Source organism: Trifolium pratense, linkage group LG1, assembly GCF_020283565.1.
Source record: "Trifolium pratense cultivar HEN17-A07 linkage group LG1, ARS_RC_1.1, whole genome shotgun sequence".
NCBI lineage: Eukaryota > Viridiplantae > Streptophyta > Magnoliopsida > Fabales > Fabaceae > Trifolium > Trifolium pratense.
Window position 1 is genome coordinate 14,095,988 of NC_060059.1, and position 24,981 is coordinate 14,120,968.

General features: G+C 36.3%; 3 protein-coding genes across 3 annotated transcripts; 2 read left to right on the plus strand and 1 right to left on the minus strand.

Moving 5' to 3' along the window:
• The first annotated feature begins 9,033 nt into the window (after positions 1-9,033).
• LOC123903106 (protein NDL2-like) lies at positions 9,034-13,166 on the plus strand. The gene is made up of 11 exons (XM_045952992.1): positions 9,034-9,347; positions 9,441-9,540; positions 9,717-9,814; positions 10,263-10,351; positions 10,687-10,747; positions 10,841-10,927; positions 11,310-11,387; positions 11,469-11,525; positions 11,664-11,719; positions 12,284-12,419; positions 12,514-13,166. The coding sequence occupies exons 1-11, from the start codon at positions 9,288-9,290 to the stop codon at positions 12,754-12,756; spliced, it is 1,065 nt and encodes a 354-aa protein (XP_045808948.1). The 5' UTR covers positions 9,034-9,287; the 3' UTR covers positions 12,757-13,166.
• Positions 13,167-13,346: 180 nt separating this feature from the next.
• On the minus strand, positions 13,347-14,421 carry LOC123903107 (mitochondrial import inner membrane translocase subunit TIM23-2). The gene has a single exon (XM_045952993.1). It carries the CDS (start codon positions 14,259-14,261, stop codon positions 13,707-13,709), a length of 555 nt encoding a protein of 184 aa, XP_045808949.1. The 5' UTR covers positions 14,262-14,421; the 3' UTR covers positions 13,347-13,706.
• Positions 14,422-21,429: 7,008 nt separating this feature from the next.
• Positions 21,430-24,148, plus strand: LOC123903108 (trihelix transcription factor GTL2-like). Its single transcript, XM_045952994.1, has 2 exons — positions 21,430-22,064; positions 22,669-24,148. The coding sequence occupies exons 1-2, from the start codon at positions 21,673-21,675 to the stop codon at positions 24,005-24,007; spliced, it is 1,731 nt and encodes a 576-aa protein (XP_045808950.1). The 5' UTR covers positions 21,430-21,672; the 3' UTR covers positions 24,008-24,148.
• The last annotated feature ends 833 nt before the right edge of the window (positions 24,149-24,981 follow it).

Sequence of the window (24,981 nt, forward strand, 5' to 3'; positions counted from 1 at the left end):
GCTTCAGCCTGCCCGTTGGTTTGGGGGTGCTCGACCGATGTGAAGTGCTGCTTGGTGCCCAGGGCAACAAGGAATGCTTGAAAATCCTTGTCTGTAAACTGTGTTCCGTTGTCTGTGACTACCACCTGTGGTATTCCGAATCTAGCTAGCACATTTCTTTTGAAGAAGCGCAGGACTCTGAGTGATGTGATGTCGGAGAGGGGTTCGGCTTCCACCCACTTTGTGAAGTAGTCCACTGCTACTATTAGGTAGCGATTTTGATAAAGTCCTTTGGTAAAAGGACCAAGTAAGTCCATGCCCCACCAGGCGAAGGGCCAGGGGGAAGACAAAGATTTTAGTTCTCGAGGGGGAGCTAAGTGCATATCCCCATGCCTTTGGCATTTGTCACATTTTTTGACGTGGTCTTTGGCGTCCTGTTGCATAGTAGGCCAATAGTACCCTGCTCGTAGAGCTTTCCTGGCAAGTGACCTTCCTCCCAAGTGTTGGGCGTTAATGCCCTCATGGACTTCGCGCAGGATGTAATCTGCTGTGTCCTCGTCCACACATTTTAGGAGAGGAATGGAAAATCCTCTCCTGTATAATTTTCCATCAAGGATGACATAGGAGCAGGCTCTTCGTCTGACTATAGCTGCTTGTTTCTGGTCGTCAGGGAGAGTTCCGTGCTCGAGGAAGTTGTATACTGGAGTCATCCAGCAGTCTTTATCGCCAATGACGTTTATGTCCACAACCTTGCTTGGTTTTTCTATGCTTGGACGAGGGAGTATCTCTTGGATGACAGATTTGTTTCCGCCCTTCCTTTTTGTGCTTGCCAGCTTGGACAGGATATCTGCCCTTTTGTTATGCTCGCGGGGAACATGTAATATTTCAACAGAGTTGAACTTGGTGATCTTTTCCTTTACTAGCACTAGGTATTCAGAGAGGTTATCATTCTTGGTCTGATACTCTCCTAGCACCTGTGAGGCGACCAGTTGCGAATCTGTGTAGATTTTTATCTCCTTGGCTTGCAAGTCCTCGGCCAAACGTAGTCCAGCGAGGAATGCTTCATACTCTGCTTGGTTGTTTGAAGTTGGGAAGGATAGTGCTAGGGAGACCTCGATTAGTAAGCCATTCTCATTTTCAAGAATGATACCTGCACCTGCTCCTGTGGCGCTTGATGCTCCATCCACAAAGATTGTCCATTTATCTGCTCCGTCCACTGTAGGGGAGGAGCTCGTCATCTCTGCGACGAAGTCAGCTAGGACTTGGGCTTTTAGGGCTTTTCTGCTCTCGTAACGAATGTCGAATTCTGAGAGTTCGAGGGACCATTTGAGCATCCTGCCCGCCATATCTGGTCGGCCAAGCAAAGACTTGATTGGTTGGTCTGTTCGGACCACAATTGTATGGGCCAAGAAATAATGTCTTAGTCTCCTCGCAGCATAAACTAGTGCAAGTGCTATTTTTTCAATTTGTTGGTATTTTAGTTCAGGACCCTGCAAGGCTTTACTCGTAAAGTATACTGGTTTCTGCCCTTCATTTGTCTCACGAATAAGAGCTGCACTTACAGCCTCTGAGGCGACGGAAAGGTACAGGTATAATACCTCCTCGTCACTTGGTCGTGAGAGGACATGTGGCTCTGATAAGGCCTTTTTCAGATGTTGGAGAGCTTGCTCGCATTCATCTGTCCATTCGAAGACTGCTTCTTTCTTTAGTAGTTTGAAAAAGGGGAGTGCATGTTGTGCTGATTTGGATACAAATCTGGAAAGCGATGTTAGCATTCCATTAAGAGTTTGTATGGACTTCTTATCGCTCGGAGTGGGGAGCTCGGCAAAAGCTCTGCACTTGTCAGGGTTGGCTTCAATTCCTCGCTCGGTTAGGTAAAATCCCAGGAATTTACCTGCTCGGACCCCGAAGGTGCACTTCTCTGGGTTGAATCTCATGTTGTATTTCCTGGCCTGCTCGAACACCTTTCGAAGGTGCACGACATGGTCGAGTTCCTCGGGGGATTTTACGATCATGTCGTCCATGTATACCTCGAGCATGTCTCCTATTTGTCCTCGGAAGACTTTGTTCATCATTCGCTGGTATGTAGCTCCTGCATTTTTGAGACCGAAGGGCATTACGTTGTAGTAATAGTTGCCCGACTCGGTCATGAAGGCTGTTTTTTCTCTATCTGCTACTGCCATTGGAATTTGGTTATAACCTGAATAAGCATCCATAAAAGACAATAATTTAAAGCCAGAAGAATTATCAACAAGTCTATCAATGCAAGGTAAGGGATAAGAGTCTTTAGGGCAAGCCCTGTTAAGATCGGTATAGTCGCAACACATCCTCCACTTTCCATTAGATTTTTTGACGAGTACAACGTTGGACAGCCAAGTTGTATACCTGGCCTCCGAAATAAAATTTGCCTCTAGGAGGTCTTTTACACATTTTTCTGCAGCCTCCGATTTCTCAGGAGACTGCCTACGCCTACGTTGTACAATGGGAAGTGCAGTGGGATCAATAGTCAGCTGGTGACATGCTATGTTAGGGTCCAAGCCGGGCATCTCGGAAGCGTGCCAGGCGAACAGATCGGCATTTTCCTTCAAGCAGGCTTCAAGTTGCTTCCTAGCAAGTTCGGGGAGCCCGGTCCCAATCTTCACTGCCCTGCTCGGGTCTTCTCCAAAGGGCATCAGCTCGAACTCGCCGTCTGGAACTGGACGACGGTGCTCTTGGCTTGCCTCGTCGTCCTCCTTCTTCTCCTTGCGGAGCTTCTTCTCATCTTTGTTTTCCTGTTTGGAAAAGCGGCTGTCGAGGTCGATGGAGCTGATTTCTGGCAAGGGCAGGGAAGTTGTTGCCTTGGACTTCTTGGACTCGGGGAGCTGCCCGATATATTCATTTCCTTTGGAGGATGCATTGAAGACTCTCCTTGCAGCTTCAATGTCTCCATGCAGTGTCGCAACTTGGCCTTTATGAGTATAATACTTCATCTTGAGGTGGGCGGTTGAAGGGACAGCCATTAGGTCAGCAATAGCTGTTCTGCCTAAGATGCACTGGTAGAGAGAAGGGCAGTCTACTACCAGGAATTTCACTTTGATAGTTTTTGCAGTTTCTTCAGAGCCAACGGTGACTAGCAGGTCTACATAGCCCCATGGCTTGGTTGTTGCTCCATTAAATCCGGAGAGATCAGATCCAAAATAAGGAGTGAGGTAGGTTTCATCTAGTTGCAGAGTTTTGAAAAGTTGGGAATACATGATATCACAGGAGCTTCCTTGGTCGACCAGTACCCTGCGGACGTCCATATTTGCCATGTCCACTCTGATGAGCAGGGGTATCTGGGAGTTTGCAGTTCCACCGGGCAGCTCTTCCATATAGAAGGCTAAAGGCTTTGACTGCCCTTTTGGTTTATCTAGAGTTGCGCTCAGGTTGGAGGAGCCATCTATCAATTCTTCAAATTTTCTCTTGATGGATCCTACAGTCTGTTTGTCAAAACCTCCACCAGAGATAACCATAGCTTGGGCAAGTGCGTCCCATTTGTTCAGTGTGGGAGCAACATAGGTGTTGTCCAAGTAGTCAGGGACAAAGAAGTCTTCAGGTCTGGAGATGGCGAGGGCAACTGGCTTGTGCCCGGATCGTTCTGGTGCAACTTCTTCAGCGTTGCTGGTCTCAGCAGCTTCTGCCCGGGGAGCATTGCTCCTCTTCACGTATTGTTTCATTTGCCCATTTCTAATCAGAATTTCAATGGCGTCTTTAAGTTGTATGCAATCGTCGGTCAGATGGCCGTAACCTTTGTGATACTTGCAGTACCTGCTCTTGTCTTGGCCAGGCTTTGTGGGTTGTTGTCTTGGAAATTTAATTCCTGCCTTAGTGAACTCAGCTGAGTTGCACTCTTTCCAAATTTCTTCCTGGGTTTTGCTAAGGGGAGTATAGTTGCTGAACGTGCTAGGAGGTCCACGGGGTTCCCTAGGCCTTTCGCCTCTTCGTCTTCCTCCTCCTCGGCTGGACTGTTCAGCATTTGAACGAGGAGCAGGTTGACTGTTTCCTGCTCGCCCATAACGGGCAGCATCTGCAGCTTGTTGCTCTTCATATTGGATGTAGGGTTGAGATTTGTGGAGGAGGTCGCTAAAGGTGCGCGGTTTTTCGATTCCAACGGCTTTAGCAAAGTCGGAGTTTGGCCTAAGGCCCCTTTGGAGCAAGTATTTCTTCATATCATCAGTTGTTTCTACCTGGACGGCTTCTTTGTTGAACCTCTCTATGAAACTGCGGAGAGATTCATTATCAGCTTGGAAGATGGCGTCCAGGACTGCTTCGGTCTTTGGTTGCTTGCGGGAAACAGTGAAGTGCCTGCGGAATTGGTCGGACAGATCCATCCATGAGGTTATGGAGCGAGGAGCTAGGCTGTGGTACCAAGCCATAGCTCCCTTTCTCAGAGTAGTTGGAAATTTTCTGCATCTAATTGCTCCACTGACCCTTAAGAAGTTCAGGGTAGCATTGACTGATGCAATGTGTTCATCTGGGTCAGAAAGTCCATCATAAGCTGGGAGAGGAGGAGGTCGCTCACATCCCTTTGGAACGGGTGCTTGAAGTATGTCGTGAGATAAAGGGCAGCGGGGATCATCCTCGTCACTCTCATGTGAGTTTAGGGGAGGTGAGCCCTCACGATCAGGAGTTGGGCTCCTAGAGAATTGGTCAGTGTGATGGCTGCGGCTTACTGGCTGCCCTTGTTTGGTCATCAAGCTGAGTCCCTGGGGAGAATGACGACGAGGAGGTGTTCGGTCCACAATTTTTCCTTTTTTTATATTTGGGGAAGATATACCCTCGCGGGGAGGGGAGACATGGTCTCTTTTCTTGCCAGGCTGCTCGATCCTCTCAAGGGCAGGTCGTCGTTGCCTGACAGTTTCCTGACGAGGAGGGGATTGAGAAGTGGGAGTTCTCCTCGGGGGAGAGTTGTTCCTTGAGAGTCGCTGATTCCTTTCCAAGCGATCTAGTCTCATATTCTGCTCGTCCATTCGGCGATTCTGGCCTTGGAGAGCTTCGGTGGTTTGCTTTAGGGCAGCTATGAGTGCTGCTAGTTCAGCATTGGTAACTGAAGCAGTGGACAAGTCGGTCTCTGCTGATTTGCCCTGCTCGGACTGAGGGCGCTTCCCTGCCTGCTTCTCAGTCAAGACGACCAAGTCGCCATCCTCAGAAGTCCAGGAAGTTTCCTGCCCGTCTCTAGGGTCAGACTCGGGGAGGGCCTGGAGGTCAGTGATGAGAGCAGGAGACAGACGGGGAGAAGATGGAGGAGCAGCGTCCTCAACGTCATTGTTGAAATGAGATGAACTGGCCATGATGAGAAAGTGATTGATTGGTTTTGTTCTTTGGTTTACTTGCTCGAAACAAAGAAGGGGAGAACTCAGATCCCCACAGACGGCGCCACTGATCTTAACTGTTGATCAGTTGTTTCTACCTGGACGGCTTCTTTGTTGAACCTCTCTATGAAACTGCGGAGAGATTCATTATCAGCTTGGAAGATGGCGTCCAGGACTGCTTCGGTCTTTGGTTGCTTGCGGGAAACAGTGAAGTGCCTGCGGAATTGGTCGGACAGATCCATCCATGAGGTTATGGAGCGAGGAGCTAGGCTGTGGTACCAAGCCATAGCTCCCTTTCTCAGAGTAGTTGGAAATTTTCTGCATCTAATTGCTCCACTGACCCTTAAGAAGTTCAGGGTAGCATTGACTGATGCAATGTGTTCATCTGGGTCAGAAAGTCCATCATAAGCTGGGAGAGGAGGAGGTCGCTCACATCCCTTTGGAACGGGTGCTTGAAGTATGTCGTGAGATAAAGGGCAGCGGGGATCATCCTCGTCACTCTCATGTGAGTTTAGGGGAGGTGAGCCCTCACGATCAGGAGTTGGGCTCCTAGAGAATTGGTCAGTGTGATGGCTGCGGCTTACTGGCTGCCCTTGTTTGGTCATCAAGCTGAGTCCCTGGGGAGAATGACGACGAGGAGGTGTTCGGTCCACAATTTTTCCTTTTTTTATATTTGGGGAAGATATACCCTCGCGGGGAGGGGAGACATGGTCTCTTTTCTTGCCAGGCTGCTCGATCCTCTCAAGGGCAGGTCGTCGTTGCCTGACAGTTTCCTGACGAGGAGGGGATTGAGAAGTGGGAGTTCTCCTCGGGGGAGAGTTGTTCCTTGAGAGTCGCTGATTCCTTTCCAAGCGATCTAGTCTCATATTCTGCTCGTCCATTCGGCGATTCTGGCCTTGGAGAGCTTCGGTGGTTTGCTTTAGGGCAGCTATGAGTGCTGCTAGTTCAGCATTGGTAACTGAAGCAGTGGACAAGTCGGTCTCTGCTGATTTGCCCTGCTCGGACTGAGGGCGCTTCCCTGCCTGCTTCTCAGTCAAGACGACCAAGTCGCCATCCTCAGAAGTCCAGGAAGTTTCCTGCCCGTCTCTAGGGTCAGACTCGGGGAGGGCCTGGAGGTCAGTGATGAGAGCAGGAGACAGACGGGGAGAAGATGGAGGAGCAGCGTCCTCAACGTCATTGTTGAAATGAGATGAACTGGCCATGATGAGAAAGTGATTGATTGGTTTTGTTCTTTGGTTTACTTGCTCGAAACAAAGAAGGGGAGAACTCAGATCCCCACAGACGGCGCCACTGATCTTAACTGTTGATCAGAACAGGTAGGAGGCCAGCTGGAAGTCCGTTGAGCAGGTGGTAGGCAGTAATCCGAGCAGACGGTCCACGAAGGGGGGGGTTGTACCTGCAGGTGCTCCGATGCCTAAGTCAGTAAAGGTAGAGAGCAAAAGAGATACTAGAGAGAAGTTAGAGAGAGAGAGAGTAATTGCAATAGTGAATAGTGTCTACCTTGCTCTCCCAAGAGGGAGAGTATTTATAGCCCCCAGCTCTGGGCCAAAGGTCCTCTTAGTGGGCTGGACTAGCCAAGGCCCATTAAGAGGGACTGCCAAGATATCACCCTTAGATAGTGGGTAGAGTAGTAATTTTACCCTATCCTGGTGGAGATGTTGTGCCATGCTGACATGGAGGTGATTGGGCAAGCCATGTGGACTTTGTGAGGGTCTAGGTGGACTTGCATTAGTCTAGTCCAGAACAATTTTTCTTATTAATTCTTGAATAAATATCTCCAAATAATTATGAAGTTGTTTAATTAAAATAGCTAATTCCTAATTACCCAAGCATTTTCGAAGTAGGTCCAGGAGAGGGCGTCCAGTGGATCGAATTTCTCTAATAATAAAAGTCCAGGTGGCCTACAGCTGGAAAATGATGCCCGTCCAAAATTACAATAGAACCCATCCATCGTTTAACATTTCATTTATGATTATGATGCCTCTCTCTCTCGCTCGGTCTGTGAGTTAACAATCACATGTGCACCGCTAATGTAATCGCTGTCCTTTCTTTCATGCCCATCCCATGCCAGCTCATGCCAACAAAATCCTCAACCACAAATTCCATCTAAATAATAACACTAAATTAGTATTTTTTGCATTCTAAATTGCATACAGTATTATCTTTTGTTACTGTATTATGTTTATAGTTACAAAGAATTTACCGTAAGTGTGTCAAAACTTTTCTTACTAAAACCAGTCTATTTCCAGACGTCTATTGAATAAATAAGATGAATTGACATGATATATAAACTAAGATATTTAAATGGTTAATGAACTCTTTCTAAATAAATTATTTAAGAGAGTTTGAATTCAATTCCTAGTTAAAATAGTTTGACTTTACTTATTTTGCAGTTGAACATCGGGAGCACTCATAATTCTAACTCAATTAACAAAAATGTTAAAATTGTTAAATTAGACATCATATAACTATAATTCAAACTTCGAACACTTTATTTTATATGTTGAATCTTCAATAATTTTCTGTTTTGACTTTCGTCTATCTATCAAATAAAAAAACCGGACTACTTGCTTAATCTCTATCTAACAAACATTACTAAAATTAACATAACTGTGAGGTCTAAGTTCAAACTTAATAAAAACATTCAACCTAACAAACTTAAAAATCCAAAATAGTGCATATACATATATATATAGAGTCAGGATCCGTTGACACCAACTAGTTTGACACCAAATGTTACACCTCTCAATAACGTTTTAACCGATATAAATTTTATAAAATCCACCGTTGGATTGAAAGTTTACATCATATAGATCATTTGTGTAAAATTTCAAATAAATCCAAAATCATTTGATATGTTATTGAGATACATCAAAATTAACGGTTTTTGTATTTTTTTAAATGCCGTTAATCTTGATGTGTCTCAATAGCATATCAAATGATTTTGGATTTGTCTGAAATTTTACACAAATGATCTATATGATGTAAACTTTCAATCCAACGGTGGATTTTATAAAATTTATATCGGTTAAAACGTTATTGAGAGGTGTAACATTTGGTGTCAAACTAGTTGGTGTCAACGGATCCTGACTCATATATATATATATATATATATATATATATATATATATAATATTATCATTTTTTAACATTAAATACATAATTTATATAAAAAAAACATTAAGTACATAATATATATATATTTTTTTTTAAGTAAACCAAGTTATTCTGGGCGTATTGATCTCAACCAATAAACCATGAATCATTGACTCAAAAGATATTAAAAGGCTCAAATAGATACAGTAATATTTTGTCCTGGAACTGGAAGTATATATCTGTTCGTAATAACATTGCATTGCATGAAATATATAGGAATCAGAGAACAAACTCTGGTACTTCTATTTATTCATTTTAAAAAGTGCTCGACAAAGAAAAGTAGTAGATAATATTTTTTTTCAAACAAAAATGGATAATGTTTTTATTGTGTCAAAGTACATTATATATTTATAGTATAAAAATGTTTGTTACCGTCAAAAAATAATATTTATAGTATAAAAAGAAATTACGTAAGCAAACAGCAAACTTGTCAAAAAGAAAATTACGTAAACAATATAAAAAATATAAATGGTAAAAAATTGATTGGCTTTTTAACCCTTTCCAACGGTCACTGACTACTCACCACCACATACGACAAACAAACACAGTAAAATGTTGTACTATCTCACTTCCTTTTGTTTACTGTGCTCACCTCACTCACTCGTGTTGTTAATGTTTTTGTTTTGTTCCCTTCAAATATGAACAAGGTTGTGACGGTAATTTAACACCAATTAACAACAACAGAAAATAGGGACAAGAAGAGTAACAACTAAGAAAAACAAGAAACAAGTTGTTAAGTTGTTGCTGTTTCAGTTTTGCTTCTCTAATAAGCTGTTTTGTTATTATTATTGGTGGGGTTGCACGTTTCTTTGACTGTGTATCATGAGAAATTCAACTGATTCTGTTTCCATTGACATTGATTTGATACCTTTAGGAGGAAAGGTAATTAATCACCCTTTACTCATCTTGTGATTAATTTGTTTCAATAATAATAATGTAATTTATCTAATCATGTTTTTTGTTGGAGCTTTGCAGGAATGTATAGTGAAAACGAGTAAAGGTTCTGTTTCTGTGCTTGTTTGTGGAGATCAAGATAAACCTGCTCTAATAACCTACCCAGATGTGGCTCTTAATTGTATATAACTCTTCTACTCATGTTGCTTTGTTTTTTATGTGTATTCAATTACAAATATGAATATGAATGTTAACACCAGATTGGATATATTTTTTTTTTTTTTTAAATCTTGGACTATTATTGTGATAGACATAGTTACAATAACAGCTTGATTTTGATTTTTCTGTATTTTGCAGATGTGTCTTGTTTCCAGGGACTATTGTTCTGTCCAGAAGCAGCTTCTTTGATGCTTCATAATTTCTGCATTTATCACATTGATGCTCCTGGCCATGAGGTCCGTATCGCCATTCTTCGTAGTATTTACTATAAAAAAGCTTAAATTTATTGAGTAGTTATTAGTTAGTGTAGTGTAGCTACTAGGTTACTAGCTAATGAAAGAGTTTCAATTTCATTGAATTCATACATCTGGTTCCTGGGGGGTAAGGGGCTCTGGTAATCCAGAGTTCGGCCGCAAGGTAAGTAATTTCTGGTCAGGAATTGTTCCCACCAGGAATCGAACTCGGGTTCTTCTAAACGATTCGTCCTAGGGGGAACTCATTAACCACTTGAGCCCAATGTCTTAGTTATTCTTATGTATGTTTTACTTGAAGCAAGGCCAGAAAGTAATAAGTTGTTGATAAAATGAATGCTGTTTTTCAAGTTTAATCCATGAAAAGGACTGAATTGAGAAATGCTTTTTCTATGTCCCTTCTGTTTTCTCATTTGTTTAAGAGATATTGCAGTTAGGAGCTGATGTGATTTCTTCAGATGAACCGTTGCTTTGTGTGGATGACTTAGCTGATCAGGTTGCAGAAGTGCTTGATTTTTTCAGGTACGCATAGCATTCGCTATTCACCAATGCTAAATAGTAACAAGTAAATAGTTGTTTGTTTTTCTGAGATATTTGAACTAAGTGAACTGAGTACATAATATCCTTTAGTAAATTGAATTTATATGACTCCATCTTTAATTATAAGCAAAAATCGACTTTTCAAATTCATTAAATAACTGACATGAGTTATTCAATAAATCTGAAAAGTGGACGTTTTCTTATAATTAAGGCTGGAGGGAGTATATGTTTAGATTAATGACACAAGCCTCTTTGATATTTTAACTTGAAATTGAATTAGAGGATCTTAACCTTCATACAAAGCTGTCTTAAATCAGGCTTAAAGAAGTTATGTGCTTAGGTGTAACAGCTGGTGCTTACATCCTCACACTCTTTGCTGTAAGTTGGCAACTCTGAGTTATAATAATTTTATCAGTTACAACAATCTAGTATTATTTATAAACCATCAAGTTAATATTTATAATTTGACAGATGAAATACAAAGAACGAGTGCTTGGATTGATTCTGGTTTCACCAATTTGCAAAGGACCTTCATGGACTGAATGGATTTACAACAAGGTTTTCTCTCCATTTCCATGCTTTTATCATATGTTATCTATTGAAGTACCAACAACTAGATTAAGGAAATTAGTAATGTGCTAACCTATTTATCGAGTGTCTGGAGATCACTGTTCCCATGGTAACACCGTGAATAATTGGGAGGTCGAAGCTTCAATTGTTTAGTTGACCGCACTTTAAAAACTATTTTGCCGTGATTCTAAACAAAATGAAAACTGCAGCATATTATTCATAATATATGCATTTGCCATAACAATAAAAGTTCATTTTATGATCATGGGCTGATATATATTAGTTACTCATAAATTGTAAAACAATAAAAAGAATAAGAATATTCATTCGCTTGAAATAGAAGGTTTACAGGTTTTCTATATTCATGCAGGTTTTGTTGAACTTATTGTACTTCTATGGTATGTGCGGTTTGCTGAAGGAGTGCCTCCTGCAGCGTTACTTCAGTAAGGTATTGTTCCCGTTCTTTATCAGACATTATGCAGGTACAATCATTTCTGCGGATGACATTACTTCTGTACGTCTTTTGTAGGAGCTTAGATGCAGTATTCAAGGAGCAGAGTCAGATGTGATACTAACTTGCCGAAGAGTACGTAAATCTCTATTTTGAAAACAACTAATACATGACATTTTTCCTGAGTACATGCATAGTTTACTTGTGAATTAGGATTATTTTTAAGTGTACAACTCTGACTAATGGATCCTGTTTTCTGTTCTATAATTACAGCTTCTGGATGAAAGGCAAAGTTTAAATGTCATGCGTTTTCTTCAAGCAGTCAATGCGTAAGTTGTGATCTGATTATTTTTATTTGTTTTTCTCTTGGCCCTTCCACTCCTCCTTCTAGTTTTGCAATCTATCAGAGCCATTTCATACAACTGTGTAACTGCCTCAATCCTGTTATTATTGATGATACCTAAATATTCTCGACTAGTTTGGATCTCATACGGACGCTGTTCGGTGCAGTGGGCTGCGTGACCATTACATCTAAATACAAATATTCATAGTATTCAGATCCAATGGTTCTACATATTTCTGCACCGGACAGCAACTGCATAGAATACAAATCCATTCTCAAGACATTCTGTGTTAACTTACATAGTTGATTTTTATTTTATGAGTGAACCAATTCTAGCTTGTGGCTGTGGGCTTCTTGGATTTTGTGTGGACTAATATGACACGATATGTAAAAAGATAACAAAAGATTGTTATATCATATATGAATATTGATTCCTATCAAATTATCTTCCAACTAAGATAATTCCTATAAAATGCTTGAAAATTGAAAACTTGAGCAACTTATCAAATTGTTCCTATGGTTCTTTACAAAGATGTTGAACTGCTTGCAGAAGGCACGACCTCAGCGAGGGTCTAAAGAACTTGCAATGCAAGACACTTATATTTGCAGGAGAGAGTAGTCCATTCCATGCTGAATCTATCTACATGAGTAAAAAAATGGACAGCAAAATCTGTGCACTTGTTGAGGTAGGTAGCTACATCAGAAAATACATAAGATACTCAAATAATAGCCCATAAGTCCATAACATGATTACTTACTTTACAACACTTACTTGATCAGGTTGAAGCTTGTGGCTCACTAGTAACAGAAGAACACCCAAACTCCATGATAATGCCAATCGAGTGCTTCTTAATGGGTTTTGGCTTCAACAGACAACCACATTTTGCATCCTCCTCGAGCAATGGTTCAAGTCCAGCAAGCAGCCCTTCTAGTCATTCAATCATGGCACCAGAACTCCTCTCCCAAGAGAGTTTAGGAATTAAGCTAAAGCCTATCAGAACCCGTGTTCGTGTTGAAACCTGAAATCTATAATTCAGTCAATCTCAAAGTTTCACAGCCCCATTTCAGCTTGGAGTAAGCTTCTACCACTGCACATAATATATATATATATAGCTATTGTTGAATCATTGTACAACATCAATAGTGTAGGTTATATATTCTTTGATAATGTTTGTTGACTAAAGATTATTTTTCCTGCCACTGTAAAAAAGTAGGAGAAGCCACATTGTTGACTATAGGATTATTCTTTTAAGAATATGGTTTTTGAGATAGATTTCTCTCAAAACATAGTCTATTTTGATTGTAGTTGATTGACCTCTTAAGCACTATTGGTTTCTGTTGTTAATTATTTGTGGAGTGAACATATATGTACCAAATTGGCAAATTTATTTATTATTATTATTAAACTTGATCATTCTTTAGGCTGATTGAAATCCCTACATCAACAAATGCATTTGAATCGCTTACTCTTTTTTTGTTAATCAGATAGTCTAGTGACTAGACTCACACATCTTAAATGTGAAAAAAATGAAGAATCTGGGGGTTCAAACCTCGGCACCTCTATAAAATGTCTCTGCTACCAATTGAGCTGAATTAATGGGAAAGCTTACTCTGTTTTATATTAAACATCGAAGCACTTAATTCAAATATGAATTATTAACAATTTATTAAATAAATACACGAGGGTTTACAAAAACAATAGCAAATTACTAACAATTAACAACAGTATAACATGTAACAACAACTAAATGCATGTTTAGATTATCAGTGAATTTAACATAATCAACATTTCAGTAATCAAAGTCAAGTTGCCATTGCCAATATGAATTCGCCAAATTCACCGTTATTCTAAACATGCATTAAAACTAACAAAAGAAACATTAAAATTACAATTACAACACCAGATTTAATCTAAACTTGGATTAAATCAGCATTCAACATCCCTCACCAAAATCAAATTATGATTAATTTCGTTATATCGGAATATGTCGTTTCAAAGCCTGTTTCCCGGCAACTGCCACAGCTGCCGCAATTCCCCCGATAGCACCAGCAATAGCAGCTGATCGGGGACCGGCAGCAGCCTTATAAAGCGCTCCGGTACCAAGTCCGGCAACAGCGCTATTGACCAAATCATCCGTATCTCTAAAGTGGATCATACCACTCTCCAATCCCGCAAAGATCAATCCCAACACGCCAAGCGAGTTACCAAATCTACGACCTCCTTGACCACCCGAGTTAAGAACTCGATTAACTCGGAGCTTAAGAGACTCACCAGACTCAGAAGCCTTGAGACCTTCTACAGTTCCCCTGACACCTCCGATGATCGCGCCGGATAAGTAGCCGGTGCCGGTGTAGTACTGGAGATTGTCGCCCCATGATCGGTGCTTTCTGGAAGCTTCTTCGGGGAAAAGATGTTCTGGTGAGATGGGGAGGTTGTAGAGTTTATCGACGGGGATGTTGAGGTGTTGGTAGGGATGATAGAGACGTGTATTTTGTTGATCCTTTGGGTTTGTTGAAGAATCAGCCATCGCCGTCAAATGATAATTGCAGAGAATGTTGCAAGATTTTGTTTCTATGTATAGGGGTTTAACAGCGATCAAGGGGTTTAGACTTTAGACCAATCTACCAAAAATCTAAAATTATAACCAATTCAATTGATTATTGACTAATCTACCGTAAATATGTTTTTTTTTTGTGGATATTATTACCATAAATATGTCATAATTTAGCTTCTTGGAAATAAATACCGTTAATTAGACACAAGTGGCTAATATTTTATCCGGGAATTATTTATCAATTTTTCCGTACCATAATAATATACGTCACTTTCAAACTTTTACACATATTAAAAAATGTAATTAATGTTGTAAGAGAAAGAGAAATTATGAGTTGATTTACAAAATTGTCATTCATTTATGGTATGAAAAAAATAAATTGAAGAACTGAAAGAAGAAAGAGTAATAAATAGTTGAGAGTATAATAGAAAAAATAACAGTAAATGCTTCATTGATAATGTAAAATGATTTATAATTTGGTACAATTTTTTTACTCAAAGTGACATATATTGTGATACGGAGTACACATTTTATGTATATTTGTTGACGTAGATAATTTTAATAGGTTCATAAAAATTAATAAATTAATATTTATTAACTTTTTTATATTAAACACATGTGTTGTATATCAATACACATTTAAATAAAACGTGTATCGAAGTGTTCACATATTTTTTTGTCAAGTAGTCTAGTTTTCAGAAAATTCACCTTAAAAGTAAATAAGTGGACTGTCTCGGATTCGAACCCGAGCTCCTAGACATATAGTGTGATGTCTCTACCAACTGAACTAAGCTCACGGGGACAGAGTGTTCACATGTTTTATTTTTTTGGTAAAATATTGGTGGTTAATATTCTACCTTTAAAGTAAATAAGTAAAGTGTTGTTATAGAAAAATGTGATGTCCCTCACTGAACCACAGGATAATTATTTGTCCACAGTACAACTATAAAAAATATGAAAATACCTATTTTATTTTCGAACATAAAAATATTATCGCCCTATATCTCTCTGGTACAGTCTTGTTCTGTCCTGTATTATCTTGTTCTGTCATGTATTGTTCTGTCCAGTTCTTACTATTTTACGAATCAAACGCACCCTCAATTTGTTATTATGTAGTTAGTTAATTAAGCCTTTAATTGCTCTATATAAGAGCATCAATTGTACTCATTTTACCATGTTTTATCAAAATGAAATCTTGTGATTTTTACTCTCATTCAAGCTTTCTAATCTCTTATCATTCAATTTTTCCAAACTCTCAAAAAAAATTGATAATGGTATTAAATTTGTTGAAAATTGATATTATTTTTACAATTTTATCTTTTAAGAGAGATAATGACTTAATGATTTCTTTAGAGTATTTATTAAAGATTATAAAAAAAGATGCACTATAATAGTTATGTTGGTAAAAAAATAATTAATGCTTTTGAAAATTTAAAAGAGATGTTATAAAAAATGACAAAAAAATATAAAATTAAAACAACTTTAACCACTACACATGAAACTCCACTTATGGAGCATGCATGTGTTTTATAATTCTAATTGGGGTTTTAACCCGGATGATAGAAAATCCACCTATGGAACTTGTTTCTTCTGAGGCATCCGTTAATTAAGGTGTGAAGGGTTACAAGTAAGGGAATATGAAACTTGGAGGACGATAAGAGATCATTATAAACATAGTGTTACTTTTGATGAGACATGCATGGAGATGAAGTTTAAAGACTTGAAGACTATATAGAGTTTGAAGTAAGGATTGAAGTCTTCCACTAATGAGACTAGATATATGATAAGGATTGAAGAAGGCTTGTGGATACGATTTTACTCAAGTAAAAGGTGAAGCAAATATAGTTGATGTCCTCTCTCGAGGTAATTAATGGAACGATTTGCATAAGTCATTTTCTAAACTAAAATAATCTCCTATTCTCATGGCCACCACCACTCTAGCAGAAATTATTAAGCATCTTTACCTTATATCACCTCAAGCACCATTAGGTTATATATTCCCATGCTTAACATGCTTGTCCAATCCTAAATTATTATGACATCGATCATTCACTTCTCGGTCCTTCGGTTAACGTCTAAGATGTAACATGCTTGAGTGCAATAGAATTGAATAAGATGTTTAGAAACTTCACAAACAAAAGTGTAAAGGAATTATGGAAAGTCTACTCTTGTATTACTTATAACCCAAAGATGAAGAGAATATCTCCAATGTTGTAGTACCTATTAGGTATTCATAGTATTTATTAGGTACTATCATTAGAGCACAACACATTTTAGTACCAAATAAATACCACTTCTCAAATAAGCATTCTCTCTCTCATAGTATCTAATAGAATTTGTGGGACCCATTTATAAAGATGTAGAATTATCGATGAAATGTGGAGTTATAAAGATGTAGAATTATTAGAGAGATTGAATGCTTATTAGATACTATTATTAAAAAATCATAAATGAGTGATGTGTACACGCGAGACCCACTTAGGTATCCAAAATTGGATTTCTCCATCGTGGATGCTATTAATTGCCATGGTCATGACTAGCTTACAACAATAATTATTTCTTGATCACTTTTCGATTCTTTAGCTTTTTGTTACGATTTTAATTAGAATATGCATAATTGATATTGTAGAGTGACTGAGTTTGAATTAGGATTAACTTTTGTTAAACTCTTGTTTTTATACAGATAAGGGTATAAGGTTGCTCTTGTTAAACTCTTCAAGCTAATTGATTGTAACTAGTTTGTAACTCTAGTAAAGGTTCATTGATCATGGATCAACGAACCGTTCCCTCTCCCAAACATAGGATAATTTAGATATACTGACATGAATAAACAATTTTGGTGTAATTATTTATCTATTTTATTTTTTTATTTAATTCTCAATTTACTTACTCATACGTTGTAAGATTATTTTGCTTAGACAGTTTAATTTAATTGTCATTTTTATTTATCCTATATACTTTATTTTGTTCGAATTCACGAATGTCACTATAATTTCAAACATCTACTCTATGTATAAAAAGGATATATTTGTGGATCTGGTTATAACTTTTATATATTCAAAAATCAACATGACAGTAAGTTACACATTCGAAGAACAAATTTATGGTTCGTCTGTATAGCGATTAAATAAAAGAGGAAGAAGTTAGAAAAAGTAAATGCTCTTCCAAGATAAGTGCTATGAACTTTGGGACAAGTTGCAGCACAGCTTTGAGTCAAGTGGGTCAAAACTCAAAAAAAAAGTAAATGGAAAAGTGGCAGGTTACCACGTACAAAGGGGCTGGCTGATATATATTATTGAGCTGCTGCTAGGTATAGCCAATGTAATGTAACAAACAATAAGAGCATATGACATATCTCTTTCTACAACTCATTGCAAGCTGGTTAATACTTGCAACTTACAACACTTACCCTACCATCTTCCTATTTCCCTCATATCATTTTTCCCGTACACCTAAAGCTTGTTCTTTTCTTTCCTTTTAGCCTTCTTTTAACCTTAATTTCAGGCTCCATACACACGCACACATATAACTTTCATTAATCTTGTGACCATATATTGTATATATCACCTTCAATTATCAACCTTTGTAAGTGTGTTTATTTTTGAAAAAAACAAACAATATATTAGAGTATCATTAAAGAATTGTGAGGAGTTTTAATCAACAACCGATGAAAATTAATTACATAACTAAATTTAAAAGTGAAGTAAAAGTTAGTTTGTGAATATCACTTATCGATGTGAAACTTAATCACTCATATTTGAAATCTAACATTCTCCCCTCAAGTGAGTTTCCACATTCTATAATTGAGCAAATACTAGAATCCACTTTTGCTCTCCCATCAAGCCGAACCACGACACTCTGGTATCATTTGTTGGGGAGTCATGGGGAGCTCAGAAGAAACATCGGGTCAAATGCTCCTAAACCACAATAGAGAGAGTCACCATATTTCCACAAAAAATCTTATAAAGACATTAGGTTAATGAGTTGTCTCTTTTATAAATCCAACATTCTTATCTTTTATAGTCAATGTGAGACCTTTTTTTTTTAATTGCAAATTGTTAGTTAATATATTACAATGTTATGTTAGTTTTTTCTCCTCGCTCAACTAGCTTAATCAGTTGAGCTACTCATCTCACCCTAATCATATGTGAGACTTAATCATTCACATATATATTCTTATCTAAGTTGCGCCCATTCATCTTTACTTAATTCATTTATTTGTTATTCGTTCGTTATAGTGTAATTCACATATATTTGTTGTTTTAATTACGTTGAAAGATCGATCTTATAATTATGGTTAGAGGATACCATATTTATAAATAAAAATAGAAAAACATGAAATTAGAAAGCCTAATTAACAAGAAAGGTGCAAAAAAAATTTAAAAAATTGTATGATGATGCTGAGATCATATTCATTCACGAAGATTGAAGAGTGTTAAAAAATGCAAAGATTAGAAAGTGGAAAGTAAACCCAGAAAGGTGGGGGAAATATTCTTATTGTTGGTGTTGTTAGATTCAAAATAAACATGTAATAGTAGGCCCAACATGTGGAATCAATAAATTGAAATATCATCACCTCTAAAATAGATTAATCCATCCATCATGATGATCACAACACAACACATATATTAAAAAGTGAGTGAGGGGTCTGAGATGAAGTTGTACTATAGCCACTGTATTCCTTTGTACCATATGAAGATTCCCATCCTTAAAATAAATAATTGGTCCCATCCTCTGCATGTTTTCACGTGTCCTGCCATATTGATGCCGTTAATTACACCATCATGACTATCAGCTACTGCATAGGATTCTAATGGCCCAGTCACAACCATAATTATTTTTTTATTTTTTTTTATTTTATCAAATATCATTTTCTCATTTCAGTATCATACCAATTAACCACACTCATCCTACATGCGCGTCTTCTTCAATCACCAATCATATAACATCATAATTCAAATATCATATACTATGATATACAATTTGATTTGATATTTCTTCTTTCTTGTTTCCCTCCCACTGAAGTAAGTGTAACTACATTATTTTGCTCATTGAATGCAAACCAGTCACATTATCTCAAAATTTGCTGGACTGATGTAACTTAATTTTACGAAGAAAGCTAACATGTGTCGTAAAAAAAATGGTATTTTATATAAAAAATTAATCTTAAAAATTGTGCAATTCAACTTTTACAAAGTTAAAATTTTGTTTTTCCTAACACAAAACTTCTATTTTAAACTTCTTAACATGTGCCGTCTGACACATATGTTAGCAATATCCTAATTTGCAGTGTTGTAATTTTGTCCGACTTTTGAGCACATGATTTGGCAGAACTCTGCAACCCTTCATTAAAGGTGGATTGTTTCTCTTATTATATAATGATTGGTTATGACCTCCCACTTTGTACATGGATTAGAGTACACCGTATACTCCCTTTAATAAAATTATTTTGCTTATAAAAAAACCCTAATTTAATAAAATAAAGTGAATATTATAATGTGTTCATTTTCATATTATATTTTTTTTATGTGCGACTTTTAGCACCTCTCTCACATCAATGACCGAACAAGATTTATAAATTTAATAGCAAATGATCCAACAAATTTTGAATAGCTTCGGATATCATTTTAAATTCTTTAACAAGTAGCTCTTCTAATATTAAACTCTTAACACTACGAATATTGTTATTCAAATTTATCATAACTAGCTCTTGTTGTGGCTTGGACAAGGACGGATCTGGCGGGGGGCAAGCAGTGGCCAAGACCCCCTCTCCCCTCCATCTCTTACATACATATATATCATATATAATATATATTTTACTATAATTCTAATAGACTAATACTATATATAATTAGTATTAGTATATTGCATATAATTTATAATTACATTTATTATTATTTTAGGTAGCCTAGTGACTAGAAAGTTCACCTTAAGGTGAATATATGGGGTGTTCGGGATTCGAACCATGATCACTGCATATAAAATGCGATATCTCTTACCAATTGAGCTAAGCTCGTGAGGAGAAGAACATAAATAAAATTCAGTTGTTGATTCATGTGCTTATGAAAAAAAAAATCAATTGACATAGAATAACTTCGTATTTATATACATGATAGCAAAAAAAAAATATTGAAAATGTAAATAAAAATAATCTCTACAAATAAAATAGGTTGGATGCGATTAGTTCCTGAATCCGTCCCAGAGTTTGGACTAAGCATTGATCAACAAAATTTACCGATAATCTCTAACTTTTGTGAAAACATGCTACAAAATTATTTTTCTCTTAAGCCTTTTGATTTGTGAGACAGATAAGACTTGTTGAAGCTACCTAAATTTCTTGATGAGAAAGTAGTGTAATACTACTACTACAGTATATACGATAAAGATGAGTTTGGTTTTATTTGAAAATAGAAAAGAGTGAAATGCAATGAATATGGCCTTTTATTTGTAACGTGGTTTGATTGACTTGATCAAGAAAACCACATTTAATTTATTGCATATAGAAATTTTATAATACTTTTTGTCTTGTTAAAAACGCTAGTATTACCTATGTCTTTAAATATAAGATTTATTTGAATTTTTTTCTGCAACCTATTATAAATATTTTATAAAAATATTAACTAATTCATTTTCATGAAAGATGAACTTATAACAACACTATTATCAACAAATTTATATCAACAACAATATTTTAATTCTCATAATTTACCTAAAACAGTTCTATATTTAAGATGTATATATTTCTCCTAACTTAATCTGTTAGGATTAACTAGAAGTAGGTATGTTTCTATTATGCATTGTCTTATATTTTTGTATGGACGACTGAATTAGGTTTATGTCCTCAATTTATATATATATATATATATATATATATAAATATATATATATATATATATATTCTGTCTTATTAATATATTAAGGATGTATACACAAGTGATAAAATAAAACATGTTTTATATCTCCCGGATGTTCTTTGCTTACAAAAAATAAAAATTATCAGCATAAATTAGTAAAATCATCATTATCATTCTTTTCACTTATATTTTCTTAATTTTAATGAAATAATTAAATTCCAAAAACTAGGAAAAATGATTTATTTATTTATTAGTATGTGTTAAGGGTGGTGAATCCACTTTCTTCTAAAAGGGTGTGGTGGTGGGCTATCTTTTCCTTTCCATACAAGGACAAATTTTTTGATAAACGTGATAGAGAGAGGCATCAAAGACAAACCATAGAAAAAGAGAGAGAGAAGGTTAGAGAGGTTTTTTTGTAAACTTACAAACACAACATTTTGTTGATTTAATTTACACACTTAAGTGCAAAAGAATTGAATTGAATTCAAAGTAGTAAAGTAGAGAGAGTATAGTACTCTTTTCACACAAACATGTTTGATGGAGTTCCAGACCAATTCCACCAATTCATAACTCCAAGAACATCTTCATCATCATTACCACTTCATTTACCTTTCCCTCTTTCAACACCAAATAATAACACTTTTCCTACTTTTGATCCTTATAATCAACAATTACCACTCCAAGTTCAACCTAATAATCTTTTGCACCCATTACACCATCATAAAAATGATGAACACAAGCAACAAAACAATACTACTTCTACTCCTTCAATGAATAACTTCCAAATTGATGAAAGAGATCAAAGACAAATACTACCTCAACTTATTGATCCTTGGACTAATGATGAAGTTCTTGCTCTTTTGAAGATCAGATCCAGCATGGAAAATTGGTTCCCAGATTTCACTTGGGAACATGTCTCAAGGTATATATTTACTTCATTCGACCACAATTATAAGTAAAATTACATTTTTCAGATTCATTGAATAACTAATGTATTTGAACTATAATACAGACCAACTTAGTGCATTTCATTCATAATTCATTTCATAAAATTATTAATTAATTTTTTTTTTCATAAACCAAATATCTTCCGTGTGCAATTAATTAAACACTTTGTTTTACGACAATCATATAAATAATAAATTTATCTGAATTTTATTTTTTGAGTGTTCGAATAACTTAAACACAAATCGTAAATCATAATTAACGTGTACCGGAATTTCTTGCGTTGCATTGCACGGGTTATCATACTAATTTGCAAAAAATTGAGTGAATTATTAAAAAAAGTTTCTATGTGGTAGACAAAGACACACGTGCACCTTCAATTTCAGCTCACAAAAAACACTGACACCATGAGACACACACCTCGAGAGAAACAGAACCAAAAATTGAAGAAACAGAATTTGTCCATTATTATTACTACGTGTTTAATACATCTCTGTGTATGAGTAATTAAATGCTTTAATTCTTTTTTTTTTGGTATGGTTAATTGTTTTTTTGGATTTATATATTTATGGTGTGCACAGGAAGCTAGAAGAAGTTGGTTATAAACGTAGTGCAGAAAAATGTAAGGAGAAATTTGAAGAAGAAAGTAGATTCTTCAACAACATTAATAATAATCAGAATCAGAATCAAAATCAAAATCCGAATAATTTCGGTAAGAATTTCCGGTTTGTTACGGAGCTTGAAGAGCTTTATCAAGGTGGTGGTGAGAATAATAGTAATCAAGTTGGGACTCAGAAGCCAAACAACGTACAAGACAAAATGGATCGTGGTGAGGATTCAAGAAACGACGATGTTTTAGTGACGAAGAAAAGCGAAGATGAGGTGTTTGATAAAAGTACTACAAATGAAGAGAGGAAGAGGAAGAGAGGTGATAATAGATTTGAAGTGTTTAAGGGTTTTTGTGAGAGTGTTGTGAAGAAAATGATGGATCAACAAGAGGAAATGCATAATAAGCTTATTGAAGATATGATTAAAAGAGATGAAGAGAAGTTTAGTAGAGAAGAAGCTTGGAAGAAACAAGAGATGGAGAAGATGAACAAAGAGCTTGAATTGATGGCACAAGAACAAGCTATTGCTGGTGATAGACAAGCCAATATAATTCAATTCTTGAACAAATTCACAACAAGTACTAATTCTTCTACTTCTCTAGCTTTAATTGCATCTTCAATTCAAACCTTTGGAATTGGAAAACAAGACAAATCTAAGGTAACATCTAATTCTTCTACATTGCACTCACAAAACCCTAATCTTGAAAATCATGACAAAACTCTTCAACCAAACCCTGAAAACCCTAACTCAGGCAATCCTTCTTCTACTACTATTATTACTACTACTACTACTACTACTGCTTTGGCGATTACGCCACACAAGAACAACGCTATTTCTTCGTATAGCGGTGAGAAAGAGGATATAGGGAGAAGATGGCCAAAAGATGAAGTATTGGCATTGATAAACTTGAGGTGCAATACCAACAATGAAGAAAAGGAAGGAAACAACATCAACAACAAAGCACCACTTTGGGAGAGAATATCACAAGGAATGTTGGAATTAGGATACAAGAGAAGTGCAAAGAGATGCAAAGAGAAATGGGAAAATATAAACAAGTACTTTAGAAAAACAAAAGATGCTAATAGGAAAAGATCACTTGATTCAAGAACTTGTCCTTATTTTCATCTATTGAGTAATCTTTATAACCAAGGTAAACTTGTTCTTCAATCTGATCAAAAGCAAGAAACCAATAATAATAACATGAATGTGGCAGAAGAAAATGTTCAAGAACAAACTCCTCCACAAGATGAAAAACAAGGTGGTGAGTGTTCTCAAGTGGGGCCTGCATTTGCTGGTGATTTTACTATGTAAGCAGGTTCATCATGGAGGTGAGAAAACTTTTGTGCATGTACTTTCTTTGGATTTTGATGATCAGTTTTCATTTTCATTGATTTGTAGATTTTCAATGACATATAATAAGTCCAACTTCATTTATATTTTTTCTTGCATCAACTGTTTCTGATAAACAAATATTAGTAATTACTTCTAGTATGTTTTTTTTTAAGGCTAATTACTTTTAGTACTATGTTATAGTAACAGTTATATGTTATTTGAACATTAAAATACAGACATCGTATGTAAATTTTTTTTTTTGGTGTACTCATCGTATGTAAAATTGTATTTGTTATTTATTATTCATCTCTCTTATTTTTTATTTTCTTAAATTAATTATACATATTTTAAAAGATACGTACGATTTAAAATACATCGTATTTAACATTAAAATTTGAAATTTGGATATTCAAAATTGCTACTTAAATTATGTAGCACCTTATCAAACTTCTTCAATATCACAATTCAACAACCTACCTTCTACAAATTAATTTTGATGGTGGCCACCTCTCTTTAGTAGTACTATATAGTATATAAATGAATTTGAATTGAATAGGAGTATGTGTATTTGAGAAACTTAGAATTTGGTGGGCACACACCGACAGCTTGAGAAATAAGGCAATGTTATTTCTATTTGTTTTTTCTTTCTAAAATGTTATTTCTATTTATGTGTGACTGTAATTTTTAAGATGCATCTAATATGGACCTAAAAGATATTTAAATGTGAATTTTTATATTTCTAATAAACTTTACTAAAATGTTGTATCAATTCCCCTTTTTAAAATATAAACATTATTATTTAACTAAAATGATAAGAGTCAATCTTTAGACCATTTTCTTATTAGGTCCATATTATCATTAAGTAGAATACATCGCAATTGTTATGTTCCATTTCTTCTTCTTTTATATGGATTTATATGCTTAATATAAGAAAGGAATTAACCCTCTGAAAA

Bases quoted from the DNA above. Each gene is read 5' to 3' on its own strand.
- LOC123903107 (XM_045952993.1), bottom strand. From the start codon at position 14,261: ATGGCTGATTCTTCAACAAACCCAAAGGATCAACAAAATACACGTCTC.
- LOC123903106 (XM_045952992.1), top strand. From the start codon at position 9,288: ATGAGAAATTCAACTGATTCTGTTTCCATTGACATTGATTTGATACCT. The intron at 11,526-11,663 runs GTACGTAAATCT...CTATAATTACAG, and splicing joins TGATACTAACTTGCCGAAGA to CTTCTGGATGAAAGGCAAAG. The intron at 11,720-12,283 runs GTAAGTTGTGAT...AACTGCTTGCAG, and splicing joins TTTCTTCAAGCAGTCAATGC to AAGGCACGACCTCAGCGAGG.
- LOC123903108 (XM_045952994.1), top strand. From the start codon at position 21,673: ATGTTTGATGGAGTTCCAGACCAATTCCACCAATTCATAACTCCAAGA. The intron at 22,065-22,668 runs GTATATATTTAC...TGGTGTGCACAG, and splicing joins ACTTGGGAACATGTCTCAAG to GAAGCTAGAAGAAGTTGGTT.